The following is a 16,822-nucleotide window of genomic DNA, read 5'->3' on the forward strand; positions in this document are numbered from 1 at the left end:
TTGAAAGCCCCAGACTTTCCTACCATCCTCACTTTTAATAACAGCTGCTTGTCTCTCCCTCCTCTCCTCAGGTGCAATCAGAGATCTTGAAGAAGTGGAAGCGCTGGAAGCTAGGGAGGAACATAGAGGAGGAATACCGCCACACCTACAGCAATACCCCCAACACCAAGACAGCGAGCCTGTTGAACCACGTCTCTCGTCTGCCTCATCTCCCAGACATCGCCAAAACCTCCTCCCCGGCCTGCAGCCCTGAGGAGACGCACATGCTTGTGGCTGGATGTCACAACGGTATGGTCAACAGTAAGGGGGCAGGCCAGTGTGCCTCCTCGCTTCACGAGGGAACAAACAGCAACTGCACCCTACTGGAGGACATAAGCCTTACGGACAAGGTGCAGTGTTACGAGGGTCAGAGAGAGAATGTGGAAAGCCACCTGTGAAAGGTACCGGGAGCAAGAACTTTATGCTCTCATCTGGTTCTGCCACACTGCCCTTGGTGGCTGTGAAGAGCAGGGCTGATGAAATCATCTGTCAGAGTGTCTTTGCCCTGAGATTGGTGTAAGTAGGAGACTGAACGGGGATCAGCCCTCTCCACAGCCTGAGAACGGAGAATAATACGGCAGCCTCCCACGCTGAGATGTGCTGTGAGCCGCGTAAATGGATTTCTGTAGATGTTTGTCGGACAGCAGAAGAAACTGCTGCATTTTGAACAATGCACCAATAGCATCTCTAGGCAGATAAGCCATGTAAAATAATAAGACAAAAACCTCAAACCTCAAATAGAAACTAAACAAAAGAACAACAGTGTCATTGCTTGAGCCTCTGCTTTATTTTGTGCTGTGTATCAAATGTGTGTTTTGTGGTACTGGAGGCTAAAGACAAACTGGACATTGAACCGCATACACAAAAAGACCAAACAAGTTGATCATAACAAATAGTAGGAAACATAATGCTTCTTTGCTTTGCTTTGATATCTGTACATGGCTTCTTGTCTATCAAGAGAATAAGCATTCTACTGGCTGCACCTCATACAGTAAGGCGACCACAGTGCTGTCCCGGGGGACGTGGACATTGGCAGCTGCTCTCACCAGGTCATTCCTGGATTACATATAGCCAAGTGATGGTATGAGATCAACTCTAAATCGGTTGAAATGACTAGGTGTTTTACCCGAAAATAAGTGGGTTTTTTTTATATGGGTCTACATTGGATACTGTTGAGTGCTAAAGTTGTAACTTGGTTTTCAAGGGGGAATATTTTCAGTTCTGTGATAGTATATATGTTTTCCCCTGGCCATCAAGATGTTGTCTGACCCTGAACTTCAACATAATAACCCACTCAACCCCTGAGATGAAAGCTGATAGAGGAAACTGTGCACTCAAATCAAGGATAAAAATACACAGCATAGACGTGACCTGTAGAGGCACACATGCATAAAGTATGAACACTGTGACTCAAAGTAACTTGCCATCTCTGGCACAAGGGTGTTTTTTGCGGGTTTAAATATAGGCCGTCGTGCATGCATATTGAGCATATTTAGTTTAGGTTATAAGTTGTGTGGATCACACAGTGCCATCACATTAGTGTCCCCAATGTGCAAATGCAAAAAAGAGAAGAAAAAAAGCTTGTGTTAATAATGGATTGTGCCCAGTTATTTTACAAACAGTGTGTACTATTCAGACTTACCCTGTGTGTGCAGGGGCTGTGGACAAATGTTTAAAAGTAGAACAAAACCTATAAGCATTCTAGTGACAAATGAAAGCTAAAATAGCAGTGGTACATTTTCTTATGAATACATTGCATTTCTTTTCACAAGAGGGAAGCCTCCTGCAGAGCATTTATTTTTTGTTTCAACTTTGACTTTGTATGTATGACTATTTGCACATTGTTAATTTATAATTGCTGAATACTGTGTATATATGTGTTTATACGGTTGATTTATTTGATTGCTGTCAATATTTGATTGTCCTTGGCCTATGTGTGCGTGTATGTGTTTGAGGGTATGAATGTGTTTCGTTTAAATATTCCAGATTTGTGGATGTGTTGCAGTAAAATGAATCGTTGGCATCAGCCAGATAAGCAATGTGTTGATATGACCCCGTTCAAACTGAGCACGGAGGTCAGTGGTCAATGCGAGTCCCACTCTAGCGCAAACAGTTTGCTTCACATGAAAAAGTCATGCCTGTATAAGGAATAAGAAGGACACAGCTTTGTGTTTTACTATGGGAGCTACTCACATTGTGATTCCTGACCATAATTGTGTATTTCATAGTGAAACAAGAGCACAACATGCAGCGTGTTTGTCATATAGATAATAGCGCTGTGCATTTACACTTCAGCCAGGAGCTGGGGTTGAGTTGATAGAAAAATAGCAGGCTGCACCTATTTTCCTTAGCGTCTGCTGAGGATAGTAATGGAGCAGGTAGTCAGAATTGAACCGGGAGCATGAAACATATCTGGCACTGTTGTTGCCCTGAAGTGAGTCTGAAGCAGCAGAAATGATTAGATACCGATACGGTAACAAAGGAATGTTGTGCACCTTGAGTAAAATAGTATTTATATGTAAGTATGGTCTAAATATATTGCTGATTTTATTTCAAATTAATACATGTATTTTAAGCTGTGACCATGTATGTTTTTGAAGCCAGCAGCTTGGGTCACTCCCCTATCTGGACCAAAGTGGTTCTGTATGAATGTATTCTATAAGGGGCCCAAATCAGTATGTTGATTTTTCTCTTAAAAGTGGTTATGTACAATATATTTGCAGTCAGGAACCAATCGGTAAACTGTGTCCAGGTGTATACAGTTCATCATGTATTATGTCTGTTAATCAAACTTTGTCCTAATAGTGAAAGAATAAACTACAATGTATGTGAAAGAGTATTTTACCTTGCTGTGTATTTTTGTATCAGTGCACATTTAAGATGTCATAAATAAAAGAGCGAATGCATGTGGGGATTTACTTGTCTTGTTGGTGACTGCAGTAGCTAGCCGGACCTGCTGGCTGGCTGAATGCCGTGTTGTCTTATTGGAGGGATGAGTATTGATTTTCCCCCAGGGTCAGAGGCCTTTCATAGCATGCTGTTCCTTTTGTGACCGCTGGATAGGTCAGCTGACCTCAACTCATTAAAACCAACTAGTTTAAACGTACCAGTATCTTCAAGGACTGATTGAGTTGATACAAGTCTTTGGAAAGCCCCTCTCTCAAGACCTTTCCTATTTCAGATTAGGTAGGGCTGTGTGTGACCATGGCACACCACTTTCTAAGAAATGTATTTAACCATTGATGAAGATGTTTAAACTCTGATGAAATGTGGTTGGTCATTTTCATGCACAAGAAAATAAGACTTCTGTGTGCTAGAGAAATGCATACTGACACATTTCTTGTGTAAAAGCAACCCCAACAAAAAACAAACCAACAACAAATCCCCAGTATATATACATGAGATAACTGGCATGTTACTAAATACCCCAGGCGCTTTTCTCAGCACGGAACACTACTCCTCAGGGTGTATACGGAGATTAAAAGCGGTGGAAATAGCATATATTCTGCACTCAAAAAGGCCCAAGAAGTAATTATATTTAGGGTTAAGGTCAATGGAGGTAATGTTTATGTTTTCCTCCCTGAGGCCTTAGAACTACGCTTATGCCCTGATGTGGTTAAACAAATTGTGTGTGATCGGGCTATAAAGCGGTGTGTTATCCTCCACCCTCAACTCTCCCTGACAGGCCCCGTGCTATCATCAGTTCCCAGGACGCATAGCGTGGCACAGCTGGAAGAGCACAGTGCACAGAATAAATATTTCACACAAACATATGTCATCATGTCATCACACTGCTTGAATTCTATAAGTCTAAACATGGCGCATAATATCAAATTAGTTAACAGTCTAAGTGAACTATGACGTGTGCCTCGGGCCATATTAAATCATCTCAGGACTACGAATTACATTAGTGTTTAGGTTTGGAAAGAGAATACTTTTGCTAAATGACACACAGAATAATCCTTTCATTTCAAATGGGTATACTTTGGTGTAGAGCAGGGGGTAGCCTTCTTGTAGTTATTTATTTCTATTTTTTATTAACTGAATATCAGATATTCATAGTTCCTAAAATAATTTATTATAAATACAATTAATTATAGCTTACTGAACACCTGCTTGATGATAAAATTAAACTCCATGATCCATTATACTGACAAATAATTCATCTTTTCATAAAAACAGGAAACACATGATAATGTTGTATTGGAAAGTTGGACAATATAATTAGTTTTCTCTTATTACTTTGGTTCAGTCTGACCGGGGAAGCAAGTAACTATGTTAAATGAAAGACAAAAAAGATGATGTTGGAATTGGGGTTGAAACGTTGTAGCAGTACAGCTGAAAACCCTGAGAATAAAATGCAAAATAACGATACGTCTCATTAATTGTCAGTACATAAAGGGAAAGTTAAATACAGCTACAATACCGTCTTGTTTATATTGTATAATTTTAAAATGTATTTCTAATTATGTACAATAGCCTACTTGGTTTCCCATTTCCCAATTTGGGATTAATACAGTATATCTTATCTTAGTGGATACAGTTTCATATCTATATGGGTAAGAAATGCTTGTTAATGTCATCTCTTTGTCAAAACAGAGCGTAAAGTGAAGAATGATAAAGAATGTATTTTAACCATCAGCGAGCAGCTCATGCAAATAAAAGCTATCTGTTATCAGAGTTTCTATTTTAAGGGAATACATGTGTATAGAGTTTCCCTAAACCCTAAACTCTAAACCCTCACCCTAGAGTTTCTTGTTGATCTTAGCTTGTAGTTCCCTGTGCTCCAGGATACCTGTCTATACCAGCCTGCCTCTTTGTCTATGTGTTGCACTTGGGTTCACTTCAAAAACCAACCTAAAACACATGACAGAAACAAATGCGTAGCTAACCTAAACAAAAACATTTCCTACTGCTCAGAAGCATTATCATAATTTACTCTATTACACAAAAGGTAGAGGAGAGGAGGACAGACAAGAGGCGAGCCAGAGATAGAGAGGGTCCAGATTTATGTGTTTGGTTAATGCACAAGCGTCATCAGTCAGGTTGTTAGAGCTCATTAACTTTGAGTACAGTCCCCACGGTACACACATTCTGGGTCGAAGCAGCCTAATCTACCAAAGCTACTACATCCCCATGTAATATGAAGAAGACCGTCTCAGTTTACACACTCACACACCACAAACACACACACACAGCATCGTCTGAGAGATCCCCCCCTTCACCACGACATAATAGTCTGTCAACAGCCCTGCACGCTCTGGTCTCAAGCATGCCAAATTAAATCAACTAAATGTGCAATCAGATTATCCCCATCAAACACAGAATAGGTCGAATAAATCCAATATCTCAGACAGTGTGGTGGTCGGAGCGGAAGCAATGAGTGAGTGACGTGGCTGTGGGTTAACTCACAGGCCTGGATGGGAGTCTGATAGCCAAAAGCTTCTCTCGGGGGAAGATTAAAAGAAAAGCTGTAACCATTGTGTGCTCTGTAGTGTTAGCGAAGTATCAAATTATATAAAAGGCCATAGTAACATTTTTATTTAATGGGTCCCCTCTTATGCAAAATGCACTTTTTAATGTATTGAATAGATAATGTATATATGTCTCCCTTGTTTGTTAAGAGACTCAGAAAGTTTCAACACAAAAAGTTTTCTCTCTTTCCCCCCTGATCCAAGTATGTGAAAACCACTCAAAACATGGGTGAGTTAGGTTTCGGGTTCATACATGACGTAAAATGACGCAATTTGTGGGTTGTAGGCAAAAGCAACAAACCAACAACAGTAAGCCCTTGCCCACCCTCTTAACTGATCCCTTCCCGCACCACCTCTGTGTGTCTGTGAATTTTTGGCCACCGGTTTCAGCAGGATGTCTGAGAAGACTCAACGCTGTACTATGGCAGCAGGTCGGCTCAGGTGGGGGGGAGCCAGAAACACTTCCGCAAAGGGGCGTGGCCAGCAGCAGCTCATTTGCATTTAAAGCTACAGACACAGAATTAGCACTTACGGAAAAGGGATGAAGCAGAGGGGTTTGTGCCATGCTATAATTCGTTATCTGTTTGGTATTTCAAGCAAAAAAGTTCAGAGACACGTTTTGTATATATATCTGAGACCTATAATATATTGTTGAAATACATTTCAATACGTGAACTTTAACTTTAGTAGTTTATACTTTTACTTTTTAAGAAATAGTGAGTTTCAGAAGACAAATCTTGCCATCTTTCATCAGAGGTAGACCATTTCCCAGTTTCCCTCTCTATGCAGAGCTTAGCTGAATAGCCTCTGATATAAATTGAGAGAGCCATCAATTTTCTCATACGACTAAAAAAGGGGCTTTCATTCCTAATTCAAGCAGTCATTGACATTTAATAGCGAGAACCGTTTTTGTCTACTTCTTCATAATTATCGTTGTCCAGAGGAGATTAGAATAAAACAAGAAAGCCGGGCTCTGAAATCAGAAGATAATGACAGGGGAAATGATGACTGACTGGTAATAGCTTCAAACTAATATGACAGTGACACAAAGGCAATTTTGTGGAGCTTAAAACCCAGGGAACATTTGAAGTATAAATTAAGATATTATCTTATTTATATGTGAAGCACAGCCAGAAATCCCCATTCAGCTTCTACTGAAAGCCAATTTCACATCCTATAAACGGTTCCTTCAATTGCTTTAATCTTGCTATTACTTAAAAGACACTACCTTAAATATCTTTTATTTGGTGTTATATAATTTTCCACAAGCAGTTTGACCAAATTGTTAACTGATAAAGTGCTTTATATGTTTAACAGCTTGTGACTGGCATACACACTGAAGGGCGGTTTTTTTCTGGTCACTTAACTAATAATTCACTTGGAAAGACATGATAATGATGATGATCATCATTTTAACAGGAGTTAACTTGTTTTAATGTGCCTTATAGTATTTGAAAGTGAATGCAGTATGTTTCAGCTGTGGTGGACCAGAGATTTGATTTATTTAATTAAAAAGAGACCTGTCCAACACTCTTTTGACAAATAAAGGCCACTGTGGAAACCCTTAATTGTTGTTTTAGGTTAAAGCTGATAAGTGTCCATTGTTAAAAGTGACAACAAAATCTCCTGATACTGCAAGGGCACCACTTACTTTGACTTGCCAAAACTTTGCCCCTAATAAACTCTGTCCATATATCTGCTGAGTTTCATCCATGTCGAAGCAGCAACTCAAGCAGCAACGAGTCAGATTTATCCCTGCTGATTCTCAACGGAGGCTGCAAGGTGAAGTCAGGAGAAATATTTTCTTTGTTCCTGATTTATTCTTCACCGTTAACCTCAACGTCAAATGATATTCTTAGCAATCTTCCACAGATTAAAACATTCACATAAACAAACTGTAATCATTTCATATATTGTGTTAGGAATCTAATTATTTTATTGCATTAAATCCTGTATTTTTTAAGTAATGCTCTATTTGGAAGTACCATGACAGCAAGCTGGACAGCTGTTTCAAGTCACCGAGGGGAGTTTAGTTTATCATGAAAAACATTACAATCCTATATTTCCCATACCTGCTCTGATGTTATACAGTATAATATACTTTTCATTCTCTGATGTTTGTGCCCAGGTTTGATGATGGGAAGCAAGCCTGATAAAAGATTTAATTTTAATTCATTATTTATCATGTTCCACAGTATGCAAGTAGATACTTTATGTATTTCATTTGGGCAGAACACTCCAAAAAAAATCACATATGCCTTACAACCTTTCATCACTTTTCAATTTAGAAAGATTTGGGAGTATTATTATCAATGCTTTTCTCTGAATTACTAAACCTTGCTGCAAGGAAATGAGCAATTATGGTGAATGGCAAACATCCCATATAGTTTGGGAAGCGAAACTTCACGCAACTGTTCTTCATGGTTTCTGAGGAATCACAGTAGCCATAATTGATGGGGCAACCAAACAGAGTTTCCTGGAGAGACTCAGGAAATGACACTGAAACTATCGTACCTCAAAGAATTGGAAGACACAACAGTACACTTTATTCAGTCCTGACCTTTACTAGAAGTCAACTAGGGACCGGTTGTAACTTGTACGGGTCAAACATTCCCATAAGGCGGATGAAGACGAATAGAGTGCAGACACAGTGCAGCTGAAATGTTTATTGTGGCTTACATAAGGTTAGTCCGTCCTCTAGGCTTCCAAAGGCTAGTTTTTTTGTTATGCTTTACTGTCAATTGTATTCTGAAAACTTAAGATCACATTAGATATGATCTGTATGTCACCTGCGCTAACACATTACCCTACACTTAAGCATAAATTAGATATTACATTTACGTGGTATTAAACATTTGACCTGCAATAGCTCGGTGTTAATATTCAAATATTGCTTTTCAAATAATAAGGAAATGAAGATAAAGAAAAAATACTTCTAATATATATATTATATTATATATATTTTTTCCTTTTAAAAGTTTCTATTAGATTTAAATTAATCTCTATCAAAGTACTAACCATTGTGTTGTTTTATGGAGAAACTCTTAAAGCCTTTCATTATAAACGTAACAGTTAAGCACAAAAGTTGGTCAAAAATGACATTTCTATGCAGAAAAATAGAGAGAAGCGGCAAGGAATGTGCCAACGCAAATGGTGCATCCATGGTGGAAGTCATTTTAAACCATTGTCTTGGCTTGACTGGTGACCTGATGCTTTCCTACAAATTGGTGACTGCTTTGCCAAAAAGGGCTCATTCCTCTGTTTGAAACCATGAAGCATCATCACAGTTGTTGAGTATTGAATTCCAGCTGTATCCAAACCAAAGATGACATCACTAAAAGTGTTGTGTTTAATGTGGAAGTGCAAATCATAATGGGATAAACACCCAAAATTGAGCAATGACGCCCCGGCTCAAATTGATTTTCCTAACGATTGAAATCAGTTAGCCTCGTGACCAGAAGTGAACAGCTTGACATCTGTGTGACCTTCTTAATGGGACTCTGACCTTTTTATTACAGTGTCACATCCGTGGATACACCCCGTCGCCTGCAGCATCACATGTAACTTCCTGCTCACGGTATTATAACCTGCTTGATGGTCCTCCCTAAGAGTTAGTGAGAACATACATGTCATTTCGGTCTGGCCTTATAGCACTTAGTGAGACAGTTGAGCGAGAGGTTAGCATCACGCTGCTCTGCTTCGTGCTGCAGCTTCACGCCGATGAAACAGGTCTGGAGAACAGAAGCTGCCAGGAGATTAAAGCTGTCTCCACGGCTCTCTGCACGCTCATTTACCCAGCAGCCTGAGCTGAGTGAATACTGATGCCTGATGCAACACTAAGCCCTTGGAGACGTAAAACAAATAACAAGGTATGATACACTGCTAGGAGTTAGTCTGCTCATAAACAAAGCAGGTGGTTTTAAGCAAAAGACAGAAACTTGCCTGCTTTGAATTCATGTGCGCTCATTAATCCCCACTGCTATTACAAGGGTTTACAAGTGTGTCTAATTCTCGCCAATCAGATGTTTCATTAGTGTCCAGTCAAACAGGATTTACATTCTGCTCTCTTCAGTCACAGAAGAGGTAATTGAAAATCAGCATGGGAATATAAGAAGACATTCAACATACAAATACTCCTAAATAGTCAATTGAATTGATGATAGTGTGTATTAAATTCTCAGAGCACTGTATAACTCTAGTGATAATCTCTCATAAATATTCATTATAATTAATAAAGATAATTATAACCCGTTATGAAGCGTTTTTTTTATAATGACTATAGGGTCAAGTATCATAATGCTTTAAAATCTTCCACGGACAAGACAATGTATTAGTACTCCTATAGTTGTTATGCATTATAATCACTGTAAATAAGACAACACTATACAGTAGGTGGTCATTATTTAGTTTAAAGCCAAATGCCATTTACATTTTATTTACATCATATCTTTGGCAATCAAACCTCTGACATCTTTTAATCAGCTCGTTTAAGCCTTAACAGGTTGTTTCTCTTTACTCAAGGTTTCATTCTTGGTATTGACAAAGCAAAGGCTTAAATGTTTTATCCAAAGAGGGAAAAAGGGAGCTTTTTTTTATGACAGCAGAAAAAACAATTCACCTCTAAGCCGTTTATTTTATTCCCTATGTAATCCATCTAGATTAGAACAAGAGCCATGCTTATAACACAAGCAATTTTTCCCTCTTCACAAAGCCACATCCTCTGACCACAGACTCCTCTGCCAGTGGACAGCCTCAGCGCTGTCCTGTCTGCCATCCTCCTACAAGCCCCTTCAATCCAAGGAATGAGACAGATGAGTGTGCTCATCGGAGACATGTACGGGTTCATCCCTGATCCCCCCTACACCCTGATACATTAGCACTTCACTGTCTACAAACCTACCTGCTCTGCCTGTTGTTATCACACAGTGTTGCAAGTGCAAGAGATTGCTCCTCAACAGTAATGCACGTCATTACTGTGGTAATAGCTCAGGCAGCAACATGTGAATGTGCATCTATACAGCAAAGTATTTTCCAAACCATGGTGGGATGGATGTACTGGAACATCCTGTTGTTTGTGGAATATGTGATGTAAATACATTACTGTATTTATAGAAATTTATATTGTATAGTGTTTGTTAATTGCATGTCGTACCATCTGATGCATTTTGGTTCAGCACATTTTCAAACACGTCTTCAGTCATGCTTGCGGCTTTGTTAGGTGTCTTGATCTAAATGCTGACGTCAGCATGCTAACATATGCACAATTACAATGCTAGCATGCTGTCGCTTAGCAGGTGTGTTTACCCAGTTCCCCATCTTAGTCTAGCATGTTAGTATGCTATCAGTTGCTGATTAGCACTAGTTAGTAGAAAGCTGAGGCTGAGGTCATTAGTTTTGCAGGAAATTGGTCATTAACCAAAGTGTTGCCAAATATTGACCAGGTGAATGTTTATCCCTGACAAAAAAGAAAAAAGTCTTGTTAAAGGGAAAAGATGGTGTGTAAAACCCTGTTGAGTTGTGCAAGCGTTGCAGCTGGCTGTTGTTTTGGATTCTTTTGGAGAATTTCTGTAAATTGATTAAAGTGGTTTAAATGTGTTGTAAACTACAATTCAAACAATGTTACAGTCATTGCTTTTGGCTACAGAAAAATAGCAGAGAACAGAGCAACCATGTATAGGGGTATGTGAAAACTGATTCCTAATTATAGTCATTTAACAATTTCCTCTCATTACAGGTTGACAAGGAAACACATCGCTGTTGTTTGGGTAACACCTCCTACACACCCACCAAACAACCGAAAAACATACCTCCAAGCCTGCTGCACACCAACTCGAGGACACGTGTTTTTAAATCCCAGAAGCATAACAAACTAGTGTACACCATTTTCCCTTGAACGTGTCGCTATTTATTATTGATTTTAGACTGAAGTTGAGGACTGACCATCAGTGCCATCCATAGTCACACAGCTATCACAGCTAAAGTTCTACCACTGATGCTGCGCTATATTTCTTGTAGTTTATAATGTTTCAAGAGTACTTAAAGAAAGCCAAAAATGACTTTGTAACGTCAAGAGCACTGATTGAGGATGTAAGTGAGGAAGTTAGCATAATGAGCAAAGCAAAAACAGCTGTGAATCACCAGTTACACATCTCTTACTGCATATCCTGAGTGCCACATCTCTTGTTAATGACCTAGCATCCACGCTTAAGTAATGTCTGCCTCATCCCTTATCTACATCTTGGTATTTGCTTAAACTAGGGAAGCAAAACAAGCAGGATCCTGGAGTAAAGCAGAGTGCCTGCAGCCAGCTTGTAAGTGGCAGAAGGTGGACGCATCAGATAGGGAAAAAGATGCAGAACATTGTCTGAGAGATGTAGTGGATTTTGCCCTGGGACTAAAAGGGACGTCTAGTCTACTCTTACATAAGGGGCTTGTTGATTGTAACATCCATTTGGACCACATATTTATTTACTTTCTGTAGCGCCAGAGGACTTTCAGAGGAGTCCTGGTGATAGCTTGTAGGAGGAGTTCATCAATCGTCAACAGGCGCCTTGGCAATGATCAAGCAAACTATGTCTACACTGACAGATTCTTATCATTTGTCACTCAACACCAAATCATAGGCATCGTAAATCGAAAAACACATTATTTGCTGGAACATGCAGCACAATAGCAAGCCTCAGTTTTTGATAAAAGCATTTTTGTCCAGACAAGATGTCTCCTCATTTCAAGACTCTGTTTTCTTTGTACTGGATGTACCAATAAACCCTCAACACAAAGATCGATTTACCATAAAGCAATGCTGGCAAGCATGTTACTGTCCGGTGAGCAACTGTATGTGTCTTGTGTTTAAATTAGTATGTTGACTCTTAGTAAACTAAAGCAGCCACTTTGAGGCTTTGTTTACCACATTCATAGATGTTTCAGTTTGACCTGTTACGAACAAAGAGGGAACAGCTTGTTTTACAATAGAGAACTTGTACTCTGTTATATAATGTAGATATTACTGTTTTGGTGACCCAAACCTGCATGTTTCAGTGACTGTTGGGTCTATAAACATGTAATTGACAATGCCAAAGATTTCTCATTTACACACCAAGCACGCTAAATCATCGTTCACTAGCTAGTTGCTACCTTTGTCTGCTATTTGGAGCTGGGAAGAAAGTTTAAAGGCCTATTTGTTCAAGTTAACAGCTGTTTGTAAGTTGCATGTTGTCCAACTTAAATAATACTGGTGAATCATGCTTAACATTTACATAGAGCTGAGGGGAACTGCACAATTGGCTATTTCTTTGTGGATTTGCCAAAAATAAAGTAAAGCTGTTATAAAGTGTTTTCAATCTTTCCCAAACTGCCCTTCAACTCCTCCAGATAAGTGTAACATGTCTCACTTACAGTCACATTTAATGGTGTTCACTTACCAATTGTGGAATTAAGGAAAAGTAGTCCTCCATCATGATGCCGTTTCCTAGTTAAAATAAATACACCTGCATTATGCAAAAGTCTTATTATGTAAAAAGTTATATTGAAATCTATTTGCATAATTGCTTACTGTAAAATTCAATTAAAGTCAGCTCTAAGGAGGTCCCTGCTGTAACAGAAGCTTTCATTAGGAGGCAGTGCAGGGGCCATGGGAACCAGGGCCGCTGTAATGGAAACACTCAGATAAGGCATGATGCGGTCAGACCACTTGATTGCAGACAGAATTAGGCCACTATTTATGCCCTGCGTTTATTTACTTGGTTATCTTTAGGTACCTCCATCCCTGTATACATGTATGGCATTAATATTCTGTATGAGGTTAAGTGTTTCAATCTGCACCATTAGAAAGTGATGGAGTATCCCAAGAGCTGCACAGACAGTAATGGGTCTACTCTCTGAAACCTCTACGCGCACAGCAGCACATGGTTACTTTGGATATCAGCTAGTTTTTGCCTCAGGAGGATGATCTGCACTTTTGCCTTGCAGATTAAATTCAAATTTAATAGGAGGAGCTCACATCCCAGATGGCCAGTTTTTCACAATTTAAAACAAAATAGGAAAAAACCCTCTAGTGCAAGAAACCATTTGCTCTGTCTCACATATTGCACTTAAATACACATAATATGGAAGTCAACACAAATACAATGTGCATAAATATATAGTTCCCATTTGTGGAGAAAAACTAACATGTCTGCATCCATCTACATTTTTCAGTCGGAGCCTGGCTCTTATACATAGAGACAGTGTTTTTAATCATATCATGTTGGCTCTATTAGAGGACTAGCTACAGCTCATCATAATCTGTCATTTCAGCTGAAATCAATGATCTGTGGCTAGGAATTAAGTAGCCCGCTTTAGTATTCCCCTGTCTATAAGGATTAATTGTTTTAAACATTTAGATTTTCCTGTGGTCAATCTGCCATGATTACTGTAAACTGCGTGTGTGCCATAAGCAGCAGAGCATCATTATGGCAAACATTCATGGAGAATAAATGCAGTGTATCTAATTAAGCTGTAATAACGTTTGACAGAGGGATGCTAATTGTTCTTTCAAATGGCTTAAGGGAGTCTTGCTGTTAAATAGTTTAACGATCACAAAAGTACCATTAACACAATTTATTGTAATCAGTAATCAGTGGGTGGATACCATCATCAGAGACCCTAATGACAAACCATTACAATGCTCATTTTCTGTAAAATCCTTATTGTGTTTTAATACTGCAGAAAAGTCTAAAGCATCAATAACCTAAATTGCATACAAGGAAATGATTTTATTACAATCAAATGAGTGCTTGGAAGCAATAAGGGTGCTGGTGTGTGGAGTACTTTCTTATAATGGGGGTCTCATTTTCAGTTTTATTGCCTTATTAGAAATGCCAAAACATCTACACAGAAGTCATATGGTAAAGTGTTCCCGGTGCATTTAAGAGTGATACAGTATAACAGATTCTGCCTTTAATTAAAATGAGCTTTAGTGGCCGTCGTATAGCTCAGTTGGTAGAGCTGACGGACCATGTGCTGCGTGTCGTCCCCTCTGTCTCCCCCTTTTATATCAATCTTTCTATTAAAGGCACTGTTTGCCCAGAAAAATCTTTTTAAATTGTTTTGCTTTAGAGCTGTAATTGGTGCAATGTATGTACTGTGCATTGTTCCTACAAACAAACAAAAAAATGGATGCTCAGATGTCAGAGAAACCTTGTGGCATGTGAGGGGAGAACGTTTTCAGCATAGGACAGATTATCGCAAACACCGTTTTACTCCTCTGCAGGTGTGTTTCTCTTAGATAAATCCTCAGCTTTGCAACATCGGTCCTCCCTGTTGTTCTCTCTGTGGATCTGCTGTTTCATTCACAGCAGGACTTAGAGTGCCAGCTTCCTGTTCTGCTACAATGCTCTTAGTCTTTTTTTTTTCAAAAAGCCCCAACTGCACTTTACGTCGGCCATAATCAGCAAAGATAACTGGAACAGAGCCTTGAGGTTTACTGAGGGTTTCGTCGAGCCTCATCTTTCCAAGGAGACAAAAGAGTTCAACTAGGTAAAACTAGGTAAGCTCAGTCTACCGAAAAAATAAAAATAAATGTTGGGTTGAGACTTTAAAAAAACAGGCTTTCATCAAATCTCACTAGGATAAAATAAAACAAAGGACATCATACTGTCTATGATGAAAATAAGAATGAACAATGTCATCATCAAATCTAGGAAAAGTGTAGTAAATGTTGTACATCATTTTGAAACTCTTTAAAGGATCCTAATATGATACATTTCAAACGGAAATTTTGAAATGCAGTCATGTAGATTTCAAGATCCAAGAAAACAAATAATTATGTATTGAAAGAATATCCCTTTGTGGCTCACTACATCAATGAAATGTCTATGAAATAGTCCAAATTGGACTTAATCTGCTGAAATTGTAAATTCCCAACCATCCATATTCTGAAAAAGAGTCGTTTCCTCAGGCTCTGTGGTTTCCAGATTGCTTATAAAGCTGAGGGAACATGAAACTGTCATTAAATACACCTGTGACAGATGGACTCTGCAGCACAGAGCTTGCAATGCATTATGGATCATTGTGGTGAGGGGAGCAAGATGGGAGAAAGTAGGCAGAGCACAGTTATCTTTGGAAGGCAGGCTGTAATAAGTCAGTGCTGGCACAGGAAACGGTGTGATTCACACCTCGGTGCAGACTGATTGGAATTAGGTGAGCAGTCAGAGGTGTGTAGTGGAAAAGGAAAGCAGGATAATGTCCGGCAGCTGATCAAACATGCCCAGTGAGAAGAGAAGAGGACGGGAGTCCAAACACTTCAATGATGTGTGTCTCTGCCAATCCACTGCTTCAACATCTGTCCTTTGCTGGCCATCTGTGCAACCACAAACTGTAATTCAATTGATTTACCGGCTGTGTGCAGCCAGAAGTATTTTTCTTTTAACTGTGTTATTATTCTAACAAAAGTCATTTTTCCCTTTGGCTCGAACCATCATAATCTGGTTATAATCAGGGCTTTGAACATATTCTACATTCAAGACACACTCATCCAACAGTTTTTTAAACTGAAACTGGGTGTTGCTTTCCAAAAGGGATTGTACGATTTGTATCAATAGCAACTTTGACCCTGCAGTGATGATACTGTATTTTTTAAATCTGTCCATTAGTTATCAAGATGTCTTAATGCAACACTATCTCTTACAATAAGACCTGCAAATGATATGACAAAATACATGGTTTGTCTGTGCCGTCTGGAATAATGCATACTAATCCTACTGCCTTTTGCCAAGGCTGCACTGTGTTTTATGTGCCTTCCAAAATCATAACAAATCACTGTCAAAAATAATCTGAACCATATGAAAAAGCTCTGGTGATTTTTAGTTTACATAGCTTTAGGCTTTAACTTCATTGTTGTTGTTATTGCCAGATTTTGTCGGAAAGAATGGAAATATTGCAAGGCTTTGTGAAGATTCAGTATTGACATTTTTGGACTCTCCAGCCATCAGTTAACGTTCCCTTATAATGTTGATAAAAAAAAACATTACATGGGTGGCATGGTTTCCTCCAACATGTATTTACTGTTTTTGTCCTTAGTATAAAAAAAACATTTCTATCAGATATGGTTGTTTTACGTGGATCAAACTCATACAAACACATCAGGAAGGCACGAAGATAAACACATAGCCAGCATGCAGAACCACGGAGTAAAACCCACGAGCGGATGTATCTCGTAGTCAGGTCTAACATGTTAACCTTAAGGCATGATCCCGCATGGTCAGCTCTGCGTCAGTTTGAATTAGAGCCGGTTGTAGCAGAGACCTTGCTAATTTAGAGGCGTGTTACAT

The 16,822-nt window shown here is 39.1% G+C and overlaps 1 protein-coding gene across 3 annotated transcripts in view; it reads left to right on the top strand.

Moving 5' to 3' along the window:
* Window positions 1-2,951, top strand: part of gcgra (glucagon receptor a) — a 34,711-nt gene extending 31,760 nt beyond the window's left edge. For all 3 annotated transcript variants that reach the window (XM_063902931.1, XM_063902933.1, XM_063902932.1), the window contains exon 14: window positions 72-2,951. In XM_063902931.1, coding sequence (XP_063759001.1) covers window positions 72-437 — 366 coding nt within the window. In that variant the 3' untranslated portion in view covers window positions 438-2,951. The remainder of the gene's footprint in view (window positions 1-71) is intronic.
* The last annotated feature ends 13,871 nt before the right edge of the window (window positions 2,952-16,822 follow it).

Source organism: Eleginops maclovinus, chromosome 16 (assembly GCF_036324505.1).
Source record: "Eleginops maclovinus isolate JMC-PN-2008 ecotype Puerto Natales chromosome 16, JC_Emac_rtc_rv5, whole genome shotgun sequence".
Lineage (NCBI taxonomy): Eukaryota > Metazoa > Chordata > Actinopteri > Perciformes > Eleginopidae > Eleginops > Eleginops maclovinus.